Below are 26,275 nucleotides of genomic sequence, written 5' to 3' on the forward strand. Positions count from 1 at the left end.
TAAACAAACAGTACATAAAGAAATTTATGAGCTTACTACAGAAAGAGGAACAGCCTAGACCACTCCAAAATCAAGAAGGGATAACTTCCACATCATTAAAGAAGGTGTAAACTATGACTCATTAATCTGGAGAAAAGACAACTTGGAAAAGACAAGCTCATCCTATTTGCAGGGTGGCATGGAGAGGGCAGGAAGGAACCGACTGTTCATTTTTTAAAATACAGGAGCTAGACACCATTAAATGAAGCTAAGAGCCAAATTCAGAAGATGGAAAAGGAGGTGGCTTTTCACACAGCAGATGGTAGGCATGCAGAGCACCTTGCCAAAAGAAAGAAGTTCTAATGCTCAAAACTTGCATGGGATCAAGGGGATATTTGATACATCTCAGGTTATTAAACAAACCAACTTCAGAAAGTTCTTCAGCTGATATGGGTTGGCCATGAGAACATTAAAGAAGTATAAGTGCACATGCGTCTTAATTTGTTTTTATTCTTCCCTCTGCATCTACTTTGGGCAGGCATCCAAGATAAGACAGCAGGGCAGACAGATCCTTGGTCTAAACCTGCATAGCATTTTTGATCCAATAAAGCAGAGCTATGATTTACATTGCTAAAATAGCACCTGGTCCCATCCCACTTTTCACACAACTCAGAAGATACAGATTCTGATGTTTTAGTGTGGAAACACAGCCAAAATGCTGTCTTAAATACATTCCTGAGCCTCATGGACTGTTGGGGTGGGGACGGAAAGGTTTTCAATTTAGTTTATGTGTTTGAAGAAACTCCTTAGAACAGCAGATTCTGGTTTATGAAAGCAAGGAAAACATCTGGTACCAGAGAGCACCACAAGGAATACAGCTCTTTCCACAATGAAAGTGGTACCAGACTGGGAGAGAAGATGGCATCACAGCAAGTTGAATGCCAACATTTATAACAAGGAATCACAAACAGAAAGGAAATAATTGTTTTAAAAGGTTCCGCCCACATCTACCATCTCACAGGAAGTCTGACTTGTCCACTTTTACTTACAAAACTGTAACTAGGTTCCCTCACATGTGTTATAGTAACCCAACTCTAATTCTGCCCATTCTGAATGAGCATGGATCTTAAGCAATCCATAGCCACGTTTATCCTAATAATCTGAACGTATTCTCAGGCACACTATGTCAGTATGGCTATAGTTATACTAAAACACAAGTTCCAAATGACCAAGTCTGAAGTCAGACTGTTTGTTGGGAATGATCACTGGCAAACGCTAGTTCACCAATGGTGACCTGAAGTTATGTAGGAGAATGCTCGCTGCTGCCCCAGGCCAAGACCATGACCAAATGTTCTTATAATTTAAATACGTATGTGACTGAGTTGGTGCTGGGATCTGGGCCTTTGTATTAGTTACTTTATTAGCACACTTGCCATGAGTATTCTCTGACTATGATCAGGGTTTACCACAGTCAACATACGTAGTTCTCAATTGCTAGAAGAGTCATTCTAGATGCCTTCTGATCCTTTTCTTCCTTTCTTTTCTTTTTTTCCCCCCTCTCTCCTGTGCAATATGAGCTAGAAAGGCAGAGAGGTAATTCTGTAATTCCCTAAACTAATGGAAATAATTACACCTCCAGGCATCCTTACGTAGTTTCAGCCTTTCATATATTTGCAGTGTTGAGTGTTTCAAGAAAACCAAATTGTGACGCTAGGAAAAAAATGTACTAAAACCACAGAGTTATTTAACACCATGAAGCGTTTGTCTAACATTTTCTTCTCTTCCATTTTTTTTCCTCTTCCTTTCTTTCCCTTTCTACTATTTCTTTGTTGACTATGAATTATTCTCCTTTCTGCTGTTAGCTAATACATCACTTGTATCTGCATTTTTAATAAGCTACTATAACCCACCGACAACCATTTTGCTTTGTAAGTATACAGAAATGCTAAATATACTGAGAATGTTTGTCCATACATGGCAATTCCACTTCACCTATAACTTTCTGAGTTTTCTGAGGGGTAGAGGGAGAACCTACCTTTGCTTTCTGTAGCAATACTCAGTATCTCACATAAGCTTCTCAAATCAAATACAAAACACATTCTTTCCTTTCTATTGTAGCTTGAAACAGGTCTTAAAACTACAAACATTTTGAAAACTAATCTCAGTGTTACTGAGAAGATAATTGTATGTTTCATTCCTGAACAGATTACTTTGCCAATCATTTTGTTTACTGTTGAACTAATTGTTCAATGTTACTTCCATCATAAAAGTCTTCAACTGGGATACAATGAGCATTAATAAAAGTATATGTTGAACTTCTAAAGAAGTGAGAGACCCCGTGAGCAGTCAAGTTCACTTCAAACTTACAGCATCTTCTGAGATGCACTACGCGTAAGACTGGAAAAAGGAGCCAAAGCTTCTTCATTAGAAGCTCTAATCCGCTCCCTGAATTATTACTCTTTTCTTCCCTCTCCCCAGATCTCTCTTCCCTCGAACTGTTGAGCAATGACATTACACTTAAGATCACCTACAAGAAGCCAAATAATATTTAATATTATTTTTCAGCCTTTATTTAAATGGCTATGTTACCAGTTGTTTGGTGATCAGATTTGGCTCCATCTCCCCCACAGACAACTAATCTTTTACCTTCTGTTCCAATGCAAGGCGGTACTTCTGTTCTACCCTTTTGCATTTGTTGTACCAACTGTTTTCATCCACGATGATAGGAGGACCGATGTTCTCTGGAGTACTGCCTTCACTGCCACTACTGCCCAGTGTTCTTAGCTCTTCTTCATCACTGCTGATGCTGTCAGAACTGAAGAATCATATTTATTAGTGAAGTGAAAACCTACGTTACAATGCAAATTCAACTTGAAATTAAAACACCATAGTTGCTAAAGATATCTGAAGCTCTGTAAGCCACTAACAATGGGAATAAATCAAGCACAATTTCTGTTTTGACCTTTATTTGTAAGGTCACCTGAACGCTTTACAAAAGTCTACTTATCGTTTTAGTTAAGTCTCAGACTGGAGTCTCAGGGGAAGCCAGACAAATGTATGCAGGATATTCTCCTGTAATGTAAAGGATTAAAGTAATATATTACGCTATCTAAGGAAGCGATGACTTAATCTTTCCTTCATGATTTCAGGGCGAACAGTATCTGAACATAAACTGTACTAAAGCTAAAAGTGCAGAAAATAAAATAGTGGTTATGTTAAAACAAGATAAATTTAAATGAGAATTGTGGTTATTGCAAAAACCATGTGCCAACTATTTCACAGAATGAAAGTATGTCCCTAGATAGCATGCAAATTCAGTGTTAAAATATCTTCCTATCATTCCAAATCAACAGCATGTGCCATAGAATTCACACGTCTGTCTCAAAGATGAGCATTTTAATTTATCCCAATGCCCATTTGAAACTTTCCTTCATAACTACGCTTTTCAGTACATAACAGTATTTACTAGGCTTTTTTAGTAGTCAAATTCCTTCTATCCAAACATCTTAAAACGTCACAGGATTATAATATTTTATCAAATTGCTTATCCTATAGAAACATAGAAGTTATTCACTCTTTAAATGCATTTTGGAAATCTATTTTTTTCCAAAGTAAATGAACATACAAGTTTATATTTAGATAGGAACAGGATTTTGAATGTGAAATGAATATCACGAAGACCAGTGTGACATAAAACTTACACTTTCTTACTTAAAAAACAATGTAAAGATAAAGAGTACCTTTGGATGAACTTCAGGTAGGGTGTGTAATCAATGACAGCTGGAAACGTGCCATCCAGTCCTTTGCCCTTCAGACAAAAACTGATAAAACAAAGAAACAGTGGTAAGATTATATCAAGAAAATCATAAGACAATAAAAGGTGAATCTTACAAATGCGTAATTTCATTTTTTTCTTCTTAAGGCCTATAGCATTCAACAGTGAAAACCTACCCAGCCAAAGTATATTGTTCAATACTATAGGATAACAAAAAAAAAAACAAATACAACAGAAAGAAATCCCTCGGAATTAGGACACAGATCAGGGCAAGCAGTGCAGACACTGATTTTTAAATACGTACTTTTATCTAAAAAGACAGGTGGATTGCAAGGGAATAACAACATAAGGAAAGTTAGCTGATACTACAATGTCAGAAGAGCTATAGATGAGTTTGAAATTGCCAGTATTTAAACTCAATTAAAGTCTCTGCAGAATGCTTACATAACCATTCTGCTATTTTTAAGTAAAAAAATCCGTTCTCAAAAACAGTTCAGACTGTCCTCTTTTCGATTACTGTATGGCGTTGGGCTGCTCTAAGATGATGAAAACTAATGAAACTAACATTCACAAAATGTTCTTGAGCTGCTGTAGCTTTATAAAGCTCTCATATACACTGTATTCTTTTTGTACTGGATCTAAAAGACAGTATTTGAATCCCATTTTATTATCACAGAAGTGACAATTAATTATGCTTTCAAAAAGAACAAATTCCTCCCTGCTTTTTCTAATTTGAGAAGCGCCGTTTTTGACAGCGCAGTCACTTCAGTGGTATCTAAGAAGAACATCAGAAAATAAAAAGACAAATAAAACAAAACAAAACACAGCCCCTAAACTCATTTAAAGTATACCCACAATGCGACACACTGCTGTGGGGAAAAAGAAATTCTGTTCTCATCTGGGCTTCCCCAGCTCTACTCCCAAAGTATTTTTTACAGCTCACAGAACCACAGAATGGTTTGGCTTGGAAGGAACTTAGCTATCAGATAATTCCAGACCCTCTGCCATGGGTAGGTTTCACAGGATCAGGCTGCCCCATTCAAGCTGGCTGCAACTACAGCTTCTCTGGGCAACCTTTCTTATGCCTCACAGCCCAGTTCCACAGAGGTAAGTCAGTCAACATTTGTAAGAGCGTTTGAACTGAAAAAAGCAAATCAAATATAACATGCAAAGAACAGCTACAGACTCTTAGCCATTTAAGCCACAATACTTTGAATAACATGTGGCATAGTAAAAATGCTCCTGTAGGTCCATGTTCCTGTTTTTCCCAGATAATTTCTTGGTTCTTAGGAGCTGCAATGACAAAAATTTAAATGCCTCCAATGGGAATAAGTCATTACTCTGAATGCTATTAAGAGATGCATACAAAATGTGTTCATACTAGAAATCAGAGGACAAAGGAAGAGTGCATGCACTCATACAACTAAAATCACACACAGATACTACATGCCACTGAGGCTCATGGGAGCCAAAATCAATTCATTATAATTTAAGGCAAGATTTACGTACTGTTGATCTCCTCATCCTACGCTTCTTATTCATATATTGCTATCCTCCTTCCACGTGTACGATATAGAAGCATTTTTACTTTATATAGTGTAAAACTTAAATGAATGAAATCTGGTAAGATTTCAAAATGCTGCATGCAAAGCTAGCTCCCTTATCATACTGCAGCATACTTCTGTTCCCCCACAACATATGGTGATAATGCAGTTAATCCAAACCAATGACTAAATGTTGGCAAGAGGAACTATCTGGCTTTTCAAAACGCACACCCCATTTTAGTTTTGTTTTACGGTTTTTTGCTGTTTTTGTTTGTTTTTTTTAAACCCCCAAGCAGACATCCCTTTCCCTCCTCACAGTGGTACTGCCACTTATCTAACTCCAGTATGAGTTAGCTCAGCCGGTAAGACCTTTACTTTCCCTCCTTGCTCCTCACGCCTTGCATCCACTTTCCATTCCATGAACAGCTGAAGTAAAGGCTCAATGCCACAAGAAAAGAAAGTCATTATTCAACACTGTCCCCTTTCCCCTTTTTTTTTCCTTCTCTACGTCAAGCTTTATGGCCACTTATATCTTCGGCAATTACACTTCTGATTGCTTTCAGGATCTTGAAAGAAATACCACATAATCGTCCTGTATTCATTATGGCATAACTTTGTTGTTATCCAGAACAGCCATTCATGACCTCTCTCTCCCTCCTCCTCAGCTTTGTCTCTCATACTTATCAGCTGAACTTAACAATGTTTCCCATAATGTGTAATCACTTTCTGGGAGCATTCTATTAAGAAGCATGCAAGCGCAATACCTGAAATCAATTGCATTGAGTCCCAACAGCATACCAGCAAGCATATTTGCTTCTTCACCAAGAACAATTGCTCCATCCTCATAAAATCTCCTTTAAGAAAAAAAAAAAAAAAAAAAAAAGAATAAAATACCTCCGTTAACAACACTTTGTTTCAAATAATGATTGTTTTCACGGTTAACAGAAAATTGAGAAATCCAGTTTAAATAAAAACAACCCATGTGAACCCCAGGGGCACTCATACTTCATTTCAAATAAAGCAAACCAATAGACTGCACAATGCAGAACACTGTAATCGAAAACTTCAGACAGAAGAATTCATAACATTAGCCCAAAGAAACATTGGAAGAGGATGGACAACATGCAAAGAAAATGATGATGCCTTATACTTTGTTGTTGAAAGGAAGAAATTGGTTTTTGAACGTACACAAAGCAAATTATTCCATAGTAACAAAATAATAACACTAATAATAAGTTTTAGTTACACTGTCTTTCTCCTCCCAGCTACCAAAGAAGCCACTTCCAGACTGTAATGTTTCATAGCACAGCTAAATATGGCCCACCGTTGCCGTGTATTGTTTTGTAATAAGAATCTGTATGTGCCGAACAGACTACAAGCAGTCTGTTTAGCAAAGTAAAAGCATTCGGATGATTTAGAGAGATCTCAAGTTGACTGTATGACAGACAACCAGGAAAGATCTTTTGGAGCTCAGCACCTAAGTCTATTTGGACTCACTAATAAATGAACACTGCAAGAAGCACACACTACATTTGTAGTATGGAAAGGAGATGTCCAAGACTTTGGATGTCCCACAGTGGAAGCAAGAAATCTGAGAGACTTCCTCTGGGGTGATAACGTTCATCTCAGAACTAAAATCCCTATGATGTACAGATTCTGTTTCCTAAACCTTGACTTCTGATAACAGAAGGCTAAACCAGCAGCCTATTGAGGTAGAATAATGAGCTAGATGGATCAAAATAAGTCTATTTGCAAACTAGAAACAAAAGGTTTGCTTGTACTGGGAGCATTAACTATTACTTCTAAAATCACTGCCAGATAACAATCTGTACTGTGTAAAGTAGCTTGTAAAATGGTGCCTGGGAAGCATTCAAGCAAAAAGGAGACATGGCATAATTAAAACAGTAAGATGTTAGGTTAGCTTTTGCATTTCTGAAATCAGCTACAGTAATCTAGTCAAAACCGAAGTCTCCTTGGAAAACTCACAGACTTTTGCTCAGTGCTCTAACTGACATATTACAACAGGAAAGACAGGATGCTTTTGCATAAGTCTGTGTTGACCAGTTTTTTAGAAAAATAACTGTGTGCTTATGCTTAATCCAGCCCCCTACCAAGTGTAACATGCAGATCCAGCATTAACTGTTTCACTGAAGTACTAGGCTGAAAGTCACTCATCTAAACAAAACAGCAAGATTTAAGGAGAGCTGGCAGCATGGTAGATGCACCTTATTCCACATACATACGTGAAACACATGCTGAGTTTATATACATATTCACTAAATATGCACATAGCACAAGCACAATACATCATTTAAAAATGTAAATACATTGTGAAAAGCATCACCAAAATCAGGCCACTTAGCAAGTATCTGAAATACCACATCAGAAAGAGAGTGTATCCATTATTGTTGGTGAATCTAAAGTCCACAGCACCAAGATTTGAAAGTGTAACCATTAATTTTAATAAACATATTTCAAATATTACTTCAAAACAAAAATTGCACATTTATGTCTGCAACACAAGAAATTGATTCCTAACTCTATAGCTCTGAAAGAAAATCCAAACATAAAACAATAAATACATGAATTTGAAACTGCTAATAAAATAAAATCACTGTTATCTCCTAGCAAACAACCTGCACTATCAAGCAGGTACAAACGTACTACTTAACAATAAAGGTTGTGACCCCCCTCTTCCTTCTCATCTACCTCTCAAAAACCCAAGTAATTCTCCTGTTTGAGACAACATAAGTTATTTTCTCTACCAGAAATCTTTGCTTTATCAGCTTCTTGTCTACTGCAAACACAAGCAAATCTGGATAAAATAAAGATGACAGAATGGGAAATTTCAGTAAAAGAATATGTTTACCAAACTGTGGTTCAAAGTCATCTTAATATTGGGAAAATTAAGCGAAAACCGTGGAAAAATATTTTAAATGGAAATAATATTCCAAATGAACAGAAATTCTTACAGACTATCTATTCTTTTCACTGTCTAAAGCTTTTTCAGTTCAACATAAATGCTCCACAACTCACGCAGACTCAGATGTTTTCATCACAGATCAATAAGATGCCTCTGTTGCAGGATGAAACATTATAGAATAAATTGGTACACTACCTAGAAACAGTCCAAAACAGTGAAAATAACTTCTGTCCCAAAGCATATTCTTGTCTGTAACAGCTTTTACTATCAAGTGGTACAACAAAAACCTGTTACATGTTTTTCATATTACATCAAGAAATCTAGCTATGTCTGACCACTACTTCTGTTCTGTATTTCTCAAGCTTTCTGGAATTCCTTCTTTCTCCAAGAGAAGTTCACGGAAGTCTAAAATATGTATTTTTAATATATTGAGTCTTTCTGACATTGGTACTTCATTTAGAAATGAATATATAACCTTCAGAGCAAGGACCTGCACCTGGGTCATGGCAATCAGACTGGGGGAAGTGGATTGAGAGAGATGAATGGATGGAAACCTTCACATGAGCTAGCAACGTGCACCTGAAGTCCAGAAATCCAACCATACTCTGGGCTGCATCAAAAGAAGAGCGACTAGCAGGGTGAGAGAAATGATTCCTCCTCTGTCTTTTACTTCTGTGAGACCCCACCTGGCACTCAGTATGGCATCCAGCAGTGAGACCTCCAGTACAAGAGAAACCTCTTAGAGTGGGTCCAGAAGTGGGCCCATCCATGTGCAGGAACACTTCTATGCAGACAGGCTAAGAGTTGGGGTTGCTTAGCCTAGATGAAAGAAGGCCCTGCAGGGATCGTACTAATGCCTTCCAACGCATAAAGAGGGCCTAAGGAAAGATGGACCTAAGGAAAGAAACTCCCACAGTGTACAGACAGTGTGCAGCAAGAAAACGGGTAATGGTTTTAAACTTAAAGAGGATAGATAAGAAATTCTTTACTATGAAGATGGTTAGTACTGGACAGGTTACCTGCAGAAGCTGTGGTTTCCCCATCCCTGGAGGCGTTCAAGGCCAGGCTGGATGGGACTATTGAGCAACCTGATCCAGTGGGTTGTGACCCAGCCCATGGCAGGGGGGGTTAGATGATCTAATGCTATTATCAGGCTACAATTTCAAAATGAGTTCCTTCTTTTGCGAGGTTTTCTTCTCTTTTGACCTTTCAAGAATTACAACAAGTTTCCACATTTTTCAGTCACTAAGGGATTTCTGCAATAGCAATTTTGCAGTTTTACCCATGCTAAAAATCCTATGAATTGATACTAACTCCAGATGCCTTTCACCAGGTTACATCTCTTCAATTTATACAAGTTAAGTGCAACATTCACTTCCAAATTTAAGTCTCACTCTTCAGCAACAATCACTAAAATATTGCAGAAATAAAAGTCTTAGAGACCTGGTTGTTTTGAAGTCCCTCAGAGCTGTGGAAATATATTCAGACAAATGTTTTTCCATAAGTGCCACTCTGATCCAGGCTCGACCCTGCAAGAAAAAGCATATATCAAATATTTAAGCATTACAGACTGAAACACTTAATTTTACATCTGAAACTGAATAAAATTGAGTTACGTGGATGACTTGATCCTGATCATCAAAATTACCTCTAAACAAATTTTGTTGTACTTCATTACTGTAATAATGAAAACAAAACATAAACTCTTACAAGTAAACTTTGTGAAACATAAAGTACTCAAAAATTTGGACTTAAAATTTGTGTCAACACACAGCTTTTCAGTATGGACATCCAAAATTCCTCCCACATGAATCTTTAATAATGTAACAATCCTATGCGTACTAGTTGCATTAATTGGCTATTGCAATGTGTCATAGAGTTTCCCAGAGAATAAAAGAAAGTTAAACCTAATGTATAAACATACTTGAAAAAGCAGCGTTGTATCTTCTTGCTTATTGAACTTAAATCTCCCTGAGTACCCCACACTCTGAAGATTTCAGAATTCAGAAATATCTTTAAAGATAAGTCTCAAACACAAGCAATACAATTGCTGTGTTCTACGATGTGAATCTCTCTAGGAAGTACCTGGAAATCAGTGTATAAACTATAAACAAACTAAAAAGATAATAAGGTTAGTAAAAAAAATGACATTTCCACAATTTTAACCTATCTTTGGTAGGCACACCCACGTGAATTTAATTTCTCTCAAGCTAATGCATCTAAATGATAAACAAACCAGAAAACATGACAGCAATCACTTTATGATGCAGCATATCCAATGAGTAGAGAATTTGAGATTTATTCTTATGAATAACGCACATTTGAGAAGAAGCATTCAGATCTAAGCTTCTGGGGTAATTTTTTGTTTGTTTTTGCTTTAAAAACAAAACAAATATTCACCAGGTAGATATATAACAAAGCTTAACTATTTCAAATAAAGAAAAACATCACAGGGCAAGTTTAATCATATGTTGCTGGGTTGTTTTTTTTTCTGGGTATAGAACTGTAAGCTCCATTTTACACAGAAGAAAGAGAAATACTGCAGGCAGACTGACTTTTTTCTTCCCTACCTTGGCTCTAGAAGAACCGACATTCTCCATGTTCTCAATACTGCAGATGCAATTGTGAGAGACTTTTCGGCAAGCTACCCGAATGTAGTCCCAAAAACTACGAGTGCTTTCATAGCCAAACCAGTTGATCTGACCTTAAATCAAAATACAAGAAATACAAAAATATGTAAAGATTTATGAACCTTCCTCCTCGCTTACTAAAGATGAGCATAATTCAGACACTTCCCTGTGTTTCCTGTACAACCCTGCAAAGACAGCACTGTATGCCAGCAAGTCTGCTAATTCCTGAAAACTGGCTGCATAGGTGTCAAAAGGAAGTTGCGTCATGCAACTCTCTCTCAGTGAAATCCAATGTGAGAGGTAAGCGTGGGGCTTTTGCCTACAGACTCATATTCACATTTTACCAGCTCTAGGGACTAAAATAAGACAGTATTCACAAGGTAACTGCTTCTATGAACTACTGTTGCTGAAACATCATGTGCAGTGGACAGCAACAAAAATTCAACATCATTCTAACATCACCAAAAGCTATTGATATTTTTCGTATTCTTTATCATATTAGAAACATTTCTGCCCTGGGGATTATACCTGCAACATTAAATGCGAGCTAAGTGTAAAGGTGTCTTTATGACAGCAGCTCCAGTCCCAGCTAATAAAGGCAAGCATATCACACAATAACTTCTGTGACCTTTTACACACTGCGCTGGGGACAGAATATATTCTGCAACAAAACCAAAACAGTTTTGCTCTATAGTTTTCCAACGTTGAAAAAAAACAAATTCCTTTACAATAGAAATACCTGCCAGCACACAGCATTTATTTGGCTTACGCTGATTAGCAAAGCAAGCTGGTCACAATTACAATACATTTTGGTGTAACAGAGGGCTGTAGTCTCATAAGCAGCTCTATACATGAGTGTGACTCTTTCTGACTTCAGAAGGAATAGCCTTCACTTGACACTCAGCAGGAGCAGGATGTTCCACTAACCAAGGACTTCTCGTTTATCCCTGTTACTTCACAACTTCCTTACACTCCAGCAATCAACACCACCTTAAGGAAAAGCAAGTTTTTAGTGCACAATTTGATTTCTGCTGAAGTTTATAAGGAAAGAGTAAGCTTCCTGCAGTGTGCAAAGTGGATCCTACTCATTCACACAAGACAAATACATATCACTTCAGATTGTTATATATACAGGAGAAAGTAGAACTAGCTAAACCACAAAATTGCTGGAGAACTTCCTATTTCTTTCTAGCCAAAAGCAGTTACAGGATCACTATGTGCATATAAATACTAAACCTAGTTACAAAAGCTATTACTCTTAAAACATGTCAGCATAACATTATCAAATAAAGGGCCATCACAGCCTGGAATTCATCTTTTTCATGACAGTACTGACTTCAGTACTTCTTTAACGTACCCTTTTCACCCCTGTTAGACCACCACCTCCTTGCCTCTTCTGTCTACAGATCTGTCTCTCCCAGTATGGGCAGCATTACAAGCTGCATCTTACAGAATCACGCTTCCTCTCCTGTGACCTGGGCCTACAAGCGCAAGTTCTCTTCTACAGACCTAACTCATACCCTTCCCCTTTGAAATTTCTGCTTATGCTTTTAAGGTATTATGAGAAATCATGGAATTTTAATACAAATTTTATTATAATATTCATTGCTTAAAAAAGAAAGAGGCCCTGTGAAATAATTGGCAATTAGTGATTTTTTTATTTTTACCTAAAACTATAAATAAATAAATAAATAAAAATCACATTAAAAAACATATAGGAAGGGATAAGGTGTGCGCTGAAGACTTAGAAAAGTTGGTCACGGATTCAGAAATATTTTTTCAATAGTTCACACCTTACTGTAAAGAAGATCATGTCAAAACTACATAACTTTGCCCAACAACATCACTTGTATGGCCAGTTATCATTATTGGCATCTGACTACAGATATCATGTCTTGTCAAATGTTTTGTATAATGAGAAAAGAAAGAGCTAATACATTTTCCTTTCCACTCAATCAGCACTGACCACCCGAGGGGCTTCCTACTCATTGGGAGTTTTCTAAAAGGAAAAAAACCTCAACAAAATCCAGTCACTACATGCTAGAAATAGCACAGACTAGAGAGACAGAAATAAGCAGCTTCTATGAATAACTCTGGCAGAAATTTGTGATGTATATCTGATCCCTTCGCAATGTTTGTACAGGATAAAAGACATGTGAAGTTGTGCAAGTGTCAAAACAGTCCAGTAGCGCCCACCTTTTTGCGACATTATGGTATTAAGTACAACATAAGTGTACAAGCTTGCAGCAACTACAACATGCAAAAAATTTCAAGCCACAAGCAAGATGCACCATATTTCATGTCAGCTACAGAACTTTGGTTATAGACTAAAACTACTTTGAAGCATGCATACTGGTTACAAGTTAGGATATAAACACATTTGTTGAAAGGCTATCTAAATAAAACCAAAGGGAGTCAACAAATACATACATGTGGCAATACTTTTCAGAAATACACCAGAGGCGATGGCCATAAAAGCCTACAGTTGTGTTGGCAGTTCCTTGCTAACTCAGTTGAAAACTGAAGTGGTAGAAAAGCACAGAAAAACATACAGCATTTTGATTTAGCAAAGCCATCATATCACTTTGAATTGGATTCAGGTTTTCAGTCAGTTAGGATATATTTGTGATCAAATTCTAGGTAGTGCTACTGCACAATTTTGATTTTACGTTCCTATCAGATCTGCACTAACCATATTTATTCAGCAGACCTGACAAAAAGAACACTGACAAAATACCTGAAAATTCCATTTATGTCAGCAGTGAACAGAAGAAGCCACCAAGACAACTAAAAGATGTGGCTAAATCTCCACAATACCAAAAGTTCAGGAAAGAAAAGTTTCTGCCTAGGGAAAAAGCGATTCCTGAAATCATCCACCTTGCATTAGAGATTATCAGATACGTATACATTTGTATACAAATTTGTGAGCTCTCCATGCAGAACTATAGCTCGTTTGGACCACAGACATTAAAACAGGCTGCGCATCCACCCACTGCTCTCTGCTGTCTTATGAAACTATGTAATTTTTATTCCTAAGAAGGAATAAAAGAGTAATTAGTCACTCGTCTTCTTTCTGTTACTCCTTCTCTCCTGCCCTTTGAAGATCCCCGATTGCTCTGCCCAGTAATAAGCATCATCCCTCAGCAGAAGGCATTCCACAAACCTTATTTTAAAGACAGGAAGTATGTATACTTTACACCTTAGTATATTGGATCTGCTCTGCATTCATAGTAAATCCAGCACTTCTAGGGAGCACCAGGTACACCACACACAGCATTATACTGCACAGGGATAATTACATCTCCACTTTATAGAGCAGAAGGCGGTCAGTGGCTTCCAAACCCTACAAAGACAATTAACGTTCACCCAAACACTTTTGTCCCTTTGGGTAATTCAAAAACAGGCTGAGAGCTTAGACTGCTTTCTCTAACAGTTCCCTATTCCTGACTCCTACTTTCATCCTTCATGCACCCATAACTGCAGAGTAGAACAGAGGTGGCCAACTTTTTGAGCATTACTCACTATGTTATCTCGTATGGAATTATTTTGGTGTCATATGCCCTAAGTTTTCTATACCACGCGAACAGATAACTGCATTCAATCAGCATTCACATCTCTGCTGGGCGAGCTGCTGTAGTTATGCCAATCTCATTTTATTACTAAATAAATAACCACATCTAAATCACTTAGGTTAAAAAAGAGTATTCATGGGGAAAATCATTGCTTTTCTGCCTGTTTGAATATGGTGCTCACATTGTTACAGTTGGCACTTTTAGCAGAAGAGCCAGGAGGATGAGGATTGGGAAATGATTTAGCAGAGAGTTGTTAGAGTTCGGGCAGTATGGTCAGGAAGCAGCTGGACTTGATGATCTTGAAGGTTTTTTCCAACCCGAGCAATCCTATGATTCTGTGATCACTATTTCGATGTTATTAATTGCAACAAATTCAGGAAAAGCATAAATTCCAACTCATGTAGTTGAACAATTGTTTTCCCCTTAAAGTGACTTTGTTCTATTTTGTTTTGCTGGATCCTATTGGAAAACAAAAGCAACAAGTGGCAACCATCCATAGAGATTATGCTGTATTTAATAGCAGAAAAGACGAGCACTAGAAAAACTTTCCTAATAGAAGTTAGTCCTTTGCAATGCAAAGTAAGTTACTTTCTTCTCATATTAATTTAAATTCCTCCTTCCTCACCCATTACTTCTGATAGAAGATAAGAATTGTTATTTACGATGGCTTTATGGAAGGTAATGTCTATAAACTCAAATCTGGACCATTTATTTAATGATACTGCCCTAGCATTACCCTAACAACCCTGACAGAATGAAGTCATTTACCTTGCCATAGACAAACATATCGTGTATGTTCCACCTGCCTTAAAACATTTTACACAACCCATTGCATTCATCAGCCTGCTTTTAGTGCGCTTCCAGTGACACAAAGCATGCATGCAAAACACATTAGTCATTTCCATCAATAAAGTGCCATTTCTTTCAAGCCCTGTGTTGTAACACTTGAAATGTCATGATAGATTTATCTCAGTTTTCCCTTCAAGTTTTTATAGAGTAAAATAATTACTGGCAGTATCTAGCTTAATAACAGAATATTTCCCATTTGCTGCCTCTTTTGCAACATTTATTCAGCTCTGCAACCCTTGCGGTCACAAGGGGAAGACTGAAACAACAATGTTGCTTTTTGATTTTCTTCATTTGTTATTCTAAATATTATTTCATTTGCAAATTCCATTTGCCTGTAACCCATGCGCCAGTTGCCAAGGCTTCTCTGTACTGCCTGTCCTGAAGCTGTGAAGCAAACAAGTATTGGAATAAATAAATATATAAACAAATTGTGTAACGATTTTTGCTCAAATACCACTAAGGCTGGGTTGGGAGGGGGCAGTCAAGTGTCAAGTTGTTAAATATCCATAATCACCCCAATAATCTTTGTCGCTGTGTGTTCCTACCCCACCGTGTGGTTTCTTTCCTCCTCTGACAGAATGACAGCAGGTAGTAATTGTGCTACTCAAATGTCAGCCTACACACAACATTATTCACAAAATTGACTTATGAATATTAAAAAACAAAAGTATGGAAAGGAGTGAGTTGTCATGTCACACATCTATATTTAGATGATGTCCTTTATAATCCTCAAATAATTTCAGGAACCACACACAGAACTGAGAAATGCGGAGAAGCTTCTGAAGTCCTTTCCTAGTGGCTGTTAGTGCCAAGGAACACACTGTCCTTTCAGTGAAGCAGCTTCCTCTCAACAATCAGAAAATGCAAACAGACGTTTTCTTGAATTGGAACATCTGACTCTGATACAAGAGGAGAATCGACAACTGACCTTTCTCAAATGCAATTTAATTCACATCTACTACATTTACATCTCAGTAGTAAAAAACAGCTTTGCTGCAAGGGGAAGGGGAAATCACCTAAACACGGTGTGTAGAAAAGCAGGGAACAAAAGGAAGGAAGGGAGAAAGACGAGGAAGCAGCACCACAGACCAACCCGCTTTACCTAAAAGCAAAAAAACAAAACAACAAACCAAACCTACAGTTGTCTGTCAGTCCCAGAACACAGCCTTATCATAAAGCAGGAAAGCAAGCAGAGCTAAGTACCATGGCAACATCCAGTTCCTTAATTGCCAGCCGAGAAGGCTTCCAACACAAACAACAGAAACACATCTGATAAAAACAGTTTCTTGACTTCTCCACAGCAGTGTAGAACATAAGAAAGACAACAGCAATGGGACAGGCACACAAAGCCAGAATTTCCATTCAGCATCGAGGAGCTTCTATGAACTAATAAATGAACTCTCCCACCAAAAACATCCCCAGTAACACTTTATTAACCTACCTTTCAGTCGATGACTTAGAATCTGTTCCAGAATGGCTGCAAAATTATTAAATTCGGGGGACGAGTCATCTATCGTCTCAAAGCAGGATCGGTCAATCAAGGTCTTGACTGAAAATCTAGAGCAAAAGCAAAGTACATTCACAAATGATGTCCATAACTGCTGGTCCTCTCTATTGGAACAGTAGTTTGTACAAAACAAATGAACAAAAACCCAGAAAACTGCCTCGGTTTTGAAGTTCAGTTTGAGCAACACGAACAGAACCACAGCAAGAAACAGCATGGAAATACAATCATCACCACTTGTCTTTGGCATAAAGCCTTAGAAATGAAAACACAAAATACTTTATAGGTAAATGTCAGAGGACAAGAAAATAATTAGCTGAAATATTTTAGTAAAGCTGGAGAAAAAGAAGCAATCAAAGGCATTCAACACCAATTTATTTGGCACTTCCCTCAATACCCCTTTCATTCCTAAAATCCATGCCCAAGAATCAGAAGCATAAGCTTTATTCTGATAACTTTAATTTTATCCTAAGCAAGAATAATCCAAATGTATTATAAAATAATGCATTGCTATGCAGTTGTCTCTGTGCATTAACATGGACAGGTTGATCTCCTTATGAAGGGTGGTAATCTCTACTCAGCATCACATTAATTCACTGTTAAATCAGAAAAGCTACCAATTTAAATGATGTAATATCTGAAATTCAAAAGGCTGTATCAAGCCATTCTCAAAAGAAAATAAGAAGCAACTAAATACAGCTAACGTTCACTAATAGTTACAGCCACACTTGCACATCTTAATTCCTATTCAAAAGAGTACAGTTTATACCCCTAGAAACATGACAACAACATGCTTTTCTCTTGCTATCTCCATTTTATTATAATCAGTTCCTGCTTTCTGCAACTTGTTCAGTTTTCAGCTTCAAGGCAAGTTTCACATGTCCTCAACTTTGAAAGCAATACAGTTTTGAGGTACCTATCATTGCATTCTGCAACAACACATATCTGTACTAATGGGCTCATACTGGAGTCTGAGGACATTGTTTCATCACATCTGGATTTTGGTGGTACCAGCGCAGGAAGTTCTCGCTTTGCTCATCCCCAATCCTGTGCCTGAGCACACCTGGCAGCTGTACCACACCTACAGCTTTGCTTGTCTACTCTGGACTGCACTAGATTTTTAATACTTGAGAGCAGTGGAACAACTCCAAAATATGGATACACTCGTCACAGACATGGATCACAGCATCTCAGTGCTGACAATGGCACAGGTGCAGCATACAGGGCAGGAATGAGGCCCTCTCAGCCAGCAGTACTGTTTTCAAATGCTTTCTACTGTAAAAACAACTTCCCTGCAACCCTAGTGCACAGAGCTCAGCTTCCTGATGTCTATTTACAACATGAAACTGTCCCTAATTTTGCTCAAACTGAATTGGCATATACATAGTCCAAGAGTTTCAATTCAGCTACACTATAATACATAAACTTAGGAATAAAGACCCTTCATCCAACCCTTCCTGCAAGCTTCTGTTTTAGCTGCAGTGATTTTGGCAAGGCAGGAATCAGGAGGGAAGAGTGTGGGGGAGGAACCTCCTTCTGCTGTGCCAAGTTATGACTCAGTTTTGAGCTCCTCCACATATTTAACCAGTTTTAAGTGTGTGAGAGACAAGTATTCCCATGAGTAGATCTATACCTAGTAAGTACCACCACTATTCATTACTTGAAGGGCAGTAATGATTGCTTTCTCAAAGCTGTACCACAGCTGGGGACTGATTAGAAACAAGGGTCTGACAGCTTCTCATCATTAATGGCTATCTTTTTAAATGCTTGTATTACTGCCACCACTTCTCTTTAGAAGTATTAATTTTCATCTTTCTGTTCTACACTTTCATTAAAACCTTAAACAACCTTTACAGCTAGAGCAAATCAGGCTGAAATTGGCTTTTGAGAGAGCTGCCAGGGAGTGCAAGCATGGATACCTCGCTTCTATAGATCAGGGAGACAACTGTGTGAGTAGGCAAAAACTGAGCAACTGGAAATGTTCTGGGGGTGATTTAACTCAGTCATTGAAGTCTCGCATGTTATTTCCAGTGTACAGCCCCACAAAAGAAAGCCCAGCTCTGTTACCTAGAATTACTAGGGGACTAATGATAAGGAAAAAGGGTCAAATATGAAGTACACGTGTGCGATTAAGAAACGATGTGCAAGTAAATACAGCAGAATTAGAGGTTCAGGACGAGCAGTGTTCTTGTTTCCCTTCCTGCTCCCAGCTCCACGCTCTCTCTGCTGAGCTATTACAATGGCACTATACTCTGGAACAACAGGATACACACACTGCAGAGTAACAGAAACTGTTCTAAATATGTATGAAAAGCTAAAGGGATTTAAAAACAAACTTACAGTGCTCTAGGATGAACTCTGGTAAGCTGCAGTGGCAGAGGAATGGTTTATCCCCCAGAACTATCACTCCCCTGCGACAACAGGGTTTTGATTTTGGTTTGTTTTTATTTAGTTCTGTCTTGTTTCTCCCCTTCCTCCCACGCCATATAGTAATTGCCATTAGAGTGATTCCAATATCATTACTGCCAAGTGATCTCGATGATGTTTTCAGACCCCTCCATATTCGTCTCTGTCACACAGGTAGTCCTGCTTGAGCCAAAACAAAAACCAGATGCAGAAACGGTAGCATTCTCCAGCCTCAAGCAAAGCTGCTGAAGCATTCCTGATCACCAACAATTTACAGAAATATTTGGGGAGCAGATTCCTCCACCACTTATCACATTCCTTGGATAACTCCAAACCAGAGCCGAACCTTTTCTGGTTATATTCAAACTTAAAAAGCACTTTTAAAGACATATGAAGCAGCAAGAGGCTCCCAGTCAGAAAAAGGAGGGTAAAAATTTAATGGCTGCGTGAATGTTGCTTTTCATTGGAGGGCTGTGATCCTTTCAGTTTTCAGATCAATGGACAGATCTCTTCAAATTTAATTTGTTTGTAATTTGGGAATCAGTGTAAAACATTTATAAGAACACAAACTACTGAAGTAGGAAAGTCCCCAGGATGAGAAATGAACGTCCCTTATCTTGTAGGATACTGCTTGTATGTAAAATCTGACGGTTCACTCAAGGGTCAATGTCACTGAGATGCAACAGCTCTTATGTGCAAAATGACCATGTCAGAAACCTTTTTCCTACCAGTTGTTCAAATCTGCATTAGGATTCTGTGTTTATTCTAAGAACCTCGCTTGGCCTAAGGTAGGTCTTATAGACTTTAGAAGCAAGTATTGCTTATTCAAACAAAAAGGATAGAAATCATTGCATTTAAATCACTGCTGTGCAGTTACACAAGCACAACCACCTATTTTCTCATACAATTAGTTTAGGGAAGCTATCATTACTTCCTGTGGCTACATTGCTACCCAGCACTTCACTAAAAACCATCTGTTCCTTCCAAAAAAGTCTAAGGAACTACCCACAATGGCACAAAGAACAAGATACCATCGCTGTAAGAAAAGACTAAAAGCCTTAAAACCTTTTAAATGGAAATCTACTAAATTAAGGCTTTGACAAAAGAGCTTATTAAACTATTAGGGACTGTTATTAGATGGTAACTCAAATGAACATCTTCCTTGTAATCCCTCACTTTTCCCAGGTAGCAAGTAGTACCATCCAAATATTAACTGAACCAATTCATCAGAGCAACTTTTACCAGGACTATCTCACTGCCAGAAGTTTTTGAGTGGAAAGGACTATTGGCACTTTCAATATTTCAATAGTAATTTCAATATTAATTTGAACATTCCTTATATATATAAGCACATTTCAATAACAGCAAGTGTGCAATAACTACAGGAAGACAAGAAACATTTGAAACATTTTCATTCAGACTGGTGGAAGAACAGAAACAAATGTATGCACTTCATAATAGTAATAAAAAAAGCTTCCTTCTCACTATGTTATTCAAATGTTAAGCTGTCTTGACAAACAATCATCTTCAGGATTTGAGAAGATATAGCAAAATTATGCTTTGACTGAAAACAATAGGTATGCCAGTTGTTAGTGTTCTAGTGAACTCTGTTTTCTAAGCTTCTTCAAGTATATTACAACACCATGACAAGTACGTGGAAGAAATAAACTGATTAACAAAATGTAACAGCACAGCCTGCAAGAGTTTCTCTTAAACAAGGAGGGAGCACAAAGCGGCAAGATCTGCACAATACAGGATACTCCCTTAAAAGCAATCGAGCACATCCTGCACAACTGCGCTATTACTTGATCAAACTTGGTTTCCCAAGCCTGTGGGTTGACGATATCTGTGTGGCAACAGCAAAAGTTGTGGCGCTCAGTAGTGAAAACAAAGTATGATCTGCAGGTTCACAGAACCACAGAATGGCTTGGACTGGGAGGGACCTTAAAGCCCACCCCGTACTGTGGGCAGGACGCCCCCCCCCACCAGCTCAGCGGCCCAGAGCCCATCCAAGCTAGCCTTGAGTGCTGCAGGGATGGGGCACCCACAGCAGTGCCAGTGCCTCACTGCCCTATAAGCGAATAATTCCACCATAGCACTTAACCTACATCTCTCTTTTAGCTCAAAGCCACTCTCCCCTGTCCTGTTGCTATCTGCCCACATTAAAAAGTCGACCTCCTGGGAACGCTTAAAAACTGTGAGAATGTACACCCTACATTCACATAAGACCACAGAAGACCCTCTCCTCGAGTTTGCTCGATGCCTTAAAGATTCACCAACAGAAACAAACGTAGGGACGACATCACTGCTATCAGCGCGTTGGTGTGTTTCAAAGTTCGCTGTGATGTAACGGGGCAGCACCGCGCGCTCGGAAGCGCCGTGTGAGATTCAGCACGGACAGCAGCGGAGCGCATCCAGGGGGAGCCGCAGGACGCGCCGCTCAGCGTGGATGAGCTCAGCGCTATTGGGCTCAAAGAAACTGTTTAACGCAGTCGGTCTCGTGCGTGTCGTGGATCTCCCGAGGCAGATTTCGGGGACGAACACTACACGGCTCAGCCTCGATGGCTCAGCCTCAATGGCACAGCCTCAATGCTTCAGCACTGCGGACGGCCGCGCTGCCCGGCCCCGCTGCGTGACTCAGGCACGAGAAATCCCCGACGGCCGCTCGCCCCGAGGCGGGAATCCCCGCTCCCAGTCTGAGCGTTCGGAGCCCGGCCCGCAGGCAGCGGGCGGCCGGAGGGACGCCCAGCCTTCACCTGCACGTCAGATGCGGCCCCGCCGGGCGCCCGCAGCCCCCAGCCCCGGTGACCGCCTCTGGAGGCGCTGAGTCAGAACGGAGGCTTTGCACCGGCGACAGCCGCTCCTCCGCGGACGCCCCTCCGCAGGCGGCCCCGAGGCCTCGCGCGGGGGAGGGAGAAGAGGAGGAGGAGGAGGAGGAGGACGCCGCCACCGCCGCCGCCGGGAGGGGTGGGAGGCGCGGAGGGGAGGCGCGGCCGGAGGGCAGGGCCCGGGGTTCACCTGCAGACCGTGATCAAGTTCCGCCTCTCCACTGCGGCGTTGCGGGACGGGACGCTCTTCCTGCGGGCGGAGGCGCCGAGCCCCCCCAGGCCGAGGGACGCCATCTCGAGCGGGGACGGCTGGAGCCGCCTCAGCCGGCGCGGAGCCTTTGTTCCCGGCCTCCCGGGCTGGGGGATGCCGGGCTCGCCGCCGCCCGCGGAGGAAGAGGAGGCCCCCGCGCCGCCCCCGCTCCGCCCGCCGGCCGCTCCGCGCGGGAGCAGCGCCCTGAGGCAGGCGGCAGGCCGGGCGAGGAGGTGCCGGGGTCCCCACGGCGGGGACGGCTCGGCCCCCCCCGCTGCCGGCAGCCGGGCAGCCACAGCGCTCGCAGCCACAGCGCCGCAGAGCGCCGGCGCCGCCAGCCAATAGGCGCGCGGGAAGGGCGCGGCGCGGCGCCGCCAGCGGCCGCTGCTTCAAAGGGGCGCGCGCCGCTAACGGAAGCGGTCGGAGTCGGGCGCGGCGTGCGAGTCGGCGGCGCGTGGGGTGAGGTGCGGGCAGGAGCGCTGAGAGCGGCCTCCCGCCTCTCGTGCCTTGCTTCCTTTGTGCTCTCTTGCTCGGCACGTGTCTGTGACGCTCGGGGTCCTCGAGTGAATCCCCGGCCCTACCAGCGGGGTCTGCGTGCCTCTCTCGCTAGTCACCAATCTGTTTCCTAGCGAGGCGCTGCCGAGTGTGTGCGAGCTTCTTCCATTGCCAGCTGAGGCGGTGTCGGGCTTTGAATTGATTTGAGCTGCCAGGCACTGGTTTCATGGCATCGAGAAACCATAAAGACTGGAAAAGCCCTCTGACACCACCTGGTCCACTCATCAACACATCTCCACCGTGCCCACCGACCACATCCCTCAGTGCCACAGCTACGTGTTTCTTCAGCTCCCCCAGGAGGGACAGTGATTTCAACACCTCCCCAAGCAGCTGTGTTGCTGCCTCACTGCTGTTTCGGGGAATAAATTCTTCCTAATATCCAACCTGACCCTCCCCTGAGTGCTTTATGATGTACATAACCTTTAAAGGTCACAGTTCTGGTAACATGAATGAAATTGCAATGCACTCTGCAGCCCAAGTGCAGGTACTTGTCCCTACCCCTAAGAAAGATGTCACTGCTGACCCGGCTCCAAAGAGCTCTAGGTATGGAGCTTTGCCTTTGTATTGAATCATATGAGAGAGAGAGAACAGAACAAAGCTCTGGGCGCTGAGCTACAAGCTAGCACAGCTCCTCTGAAGGACAACCATGCAGTGGTCCGTTGTGTGCTGTGGGTGGGCTACAAGTCGGTTGGGGAGATGTGAAGCTGTATGTGTTAATGTTTTCTCTCCTTTCTGCTTCATAATAAAGGATTTATGCATGGTAAGGTTGAATGGTGATGTAAACTGTAGCACTTTCAGTTCCACTCAATTATGCATAAATCTTTCTGTTCAGGTCTAAGTATTCATTCCTATTCATGAAGTATAAAGAGATGCAAATCCACACTGGACAGTGATTTCCTCAGCGAATATCACTTGCCAATAGATGAAGCTGTTTCTTGTAGATGCTATCAAACAGAACTGTTCAGTGCTTGGCTAACAATTAAGTCACCTGCAGCGAAGTTATGTTGCGGTTAAAACTTTAAGAAGTCAATTTCCATGTTCCATGCATGTAACACAAAAATGTCTTTTTTCTTCTTTTCCATTAGAAGACCTTAATAAATTGTTGAAAGAGTTGTTGCCATTTGTTAAAACTTTCGGTTCAGTCAACAAAAGATCATCCGATATTACTTGATATGCTAAATTAGTTTGAGCTAATCTTTATCTTTATTCATCTTTAATGATAGGTAAATCTTTCCATGTTCCCTGAGGTAAAACAACTTCTTTGCTTGGGTGGTTTTTGTCGCTAATATTATAACTCAATATTAATATATCAATATTAATATCAGTAACTAATATTATAACTCAAACACACCGTGAAGTTCATTTTTTTGCTCTGTGCCTCTCTTCCTTCTGCCTGTAGAAACAACATAAAAGAAGGGGGGCTCACAGGGGAGCCTGAAGGAGAATATTGTTTCTACCTTGGGACCAAGAGTAGCAAATATTTTAGATGAAATTGGTGTAATAGACAAGATTGAAATAAGTTATTGTTCTTTACTTATTCCCTTTCGGAAAATCAAAGGAAAATGCTGAATGCATTACTTGTTGACTCTCCACTTGCCTTCAGGTTTCTTTCTGCTTCTCAGAGTCTTTGTTGAGGCTCACTGCCTCTGTAGCTTCTATTAAAAGATTCACTCAGCTTGAGAAAGCTTTTGATTAAGTTCAGGCTGAGGTTAAAGCTGAAGATTTTATCTCTGCAGATGGGGGACTTGAGCCACAAGGCCTGTTCTGTTGTTCTTGACCTTATAAACATACAGAATATTTACAAATAGTTTACCAAAAAAAGAAGTGGGAGTGCTTCTGTACATATGTCACAGACAAAAGTAACCTCTCAATTCTTCCTCTTTGCCTTCTTTCCAGAAACTGGAACTTTTTATTTTTGTACTTGAATGAGATTGAAGATGAACTCAGGTTTACCTGTTGGACCCCGATTTAGGTTCAGTATTTAAAGGCCTCAAGTAAACAAACTTTCTCAAAGATCATTGTTTTCTCATATTATTTTCTCTCTTACGGTGAGTTAATCTTGGCTAGTCACCAGTGCCCCCAAACTGCTCTCACTCCTCTTGGATGGAGGGAGAAAATATAGTGGAAAAACTTATGGACTGAGATAAGAACAGGAAGGTATCTACTACAATCTGGCAGACTGAGGCAAGGTAAGTGATGCCTTATTATCACAGTCCATGGTTGTTAACATGGACTTTGGGGCAAAATACCACAGTGCATGTGTAGCAGTTAGGTGCTGACTAGCTCTGCTGCTGCTCTGTAGAAAAGAACCAGGGCATCCTGTTGAGCAAGCTGAATGTAAGTCAGTGGGTGCATCTCTGGTGATGAAGGTGAAATATACAGTGAGCTGGTATTAATAGATATATAGCAATTAGTCCTCTCTGGTATCACACTTCTGGAGTTCTTGTCAAGCCCACTGCCCAAGAAGAGATATTCAGAGCAACGCGCTGGAGTACACAGGGAAGGTGTTTTAGTAAGAGCCTCCAAAATAGCATCTAGCTGGACTCCACTGCGTAAGGAAGACTTTAACATAGCAGGGGCCACTTAAATGACTGAAACACAAGCTGTGTTAGGAGAGGCTGAGAGCAGTTTGGGTTTTTTTGTTGCTTTGTTTTGGGCTGTTGCTTTTTCCTTAAGAAAACAGGCTAAGAGAAAAGTCTTACTGTCTTCAACTGCCTGGAGGGATAGGGCAAACTGAGTTAGGGTCTTCTGAGGAGTGCATAGCAAATGGCCAAGGAGTTATTGTCAGAAGCTGCAGCAAGGTATAGATACTTGGAAAGAATCTTAACAGCCAAGATATTCAAACATTGGAACAAATTGATCAAAAAGATGGTAGAATTTTGGCCTGAAGATACTCAAAGCTCAAGTGAATGACCAATTTGAATACCCTCATCTACTTTCAACGCTAGCTCTGCTCTGAGAAGGTAAAATGATTTGTCAGTCACTTCTGTCCTAAATTGTTTTGTTTCACATCTGACAATTGTAATAGAATAATTCCTATAATTTTGTAACAAAAAAATACTTATAGTGCTAGAGTTTCTGAAAACAAAATACACAATATTAATGACAACACTGCCTCTTGTGAGGTGGTGCACAGAGTTCAAGTGGTTTCTTCTAATGTTTTTAGCTTTAGAACAATAGGAGCATACCAGGATCTGTGTGTGAGTCCAGAGTATATGGCTTTGTATAGAAGTCAGTCTCTGTAAAGCATGGGAATGAGTAGAGAATGATTCTAAAAAGCATATTAAAACATACTGGGAACTAACTCCTGTTTCTGTTGAGCAATGTGAAACTGGAATGCATTATTGAAATAGTTGAGAAAATATTTCTGAAGTGTCACTTTGAATAAATACAACAGCTATGACTGGTGTGAAAACAAAGAGGCATATTAATTGGTTAAATTCAATTTAGATTCCTGAAC

The 26,275-nt window shown here is 40.3% G+C and overlaps 1 protein-coding gene across 1 annotated transcript in view; it reads right to left on the minus strand.

The window, feature by feature from the left end:
- Positions 1-22,572, minus strand: part of RUNDC3B (RUN domain containing 3B) — a 41,792-nt gene extending 19,220 nt beyond the window's left edge. The window contains exons 1-7 of the mRNA XM_072328570.1: positions 22,201-22,572; positions 16,714-16,829; positions 10,792-10,925; positions 9,665-9,750; positions 6,063-6,152; positions 3,720-3,800; positions 2,626-2,794 (exon numbers count right to left, since the gene is read on the minus strand). Coding sequence (XP_072184671.1) covers positions 2,626-2,794; positions 3,720-3,800; positions 6,063-6,152; positions 9,665-9,750; positions 10,792-10,925; positions 16,714-16,829; positions 22,201-22,304 — 780 coding nt within the window. The 5' untranslated portion in view covers positions 22,305-22,572. The remainder of the gene's footprint in view (positions 1-2,625; positions 2,795-3,719; positions 3,801-6,062; positions 6,153-9,664; positions 9,751-10,791; positions 10,926-16,713; positions 16,830-22,200) is intronic.
- Between the last annotated feature and the right edge of the window lie 3,703 nt (positions 22,573-26,275).

This window comes from Excalfactoria chinensis, chromosome 2, assembly GCF_039878825.1.
Source record: "Excalfactoria chinensis isolate bCotChi1 chromosome 2, bCotChi1.hap2, whole genome shotgun sequence".
Taxonomy (NCBI): Eukaryota; Metazoa; Chordata; class Aves; order Galliformes; family Phasianidae; genus Excalfactoria; species Excalfactoria chinensis.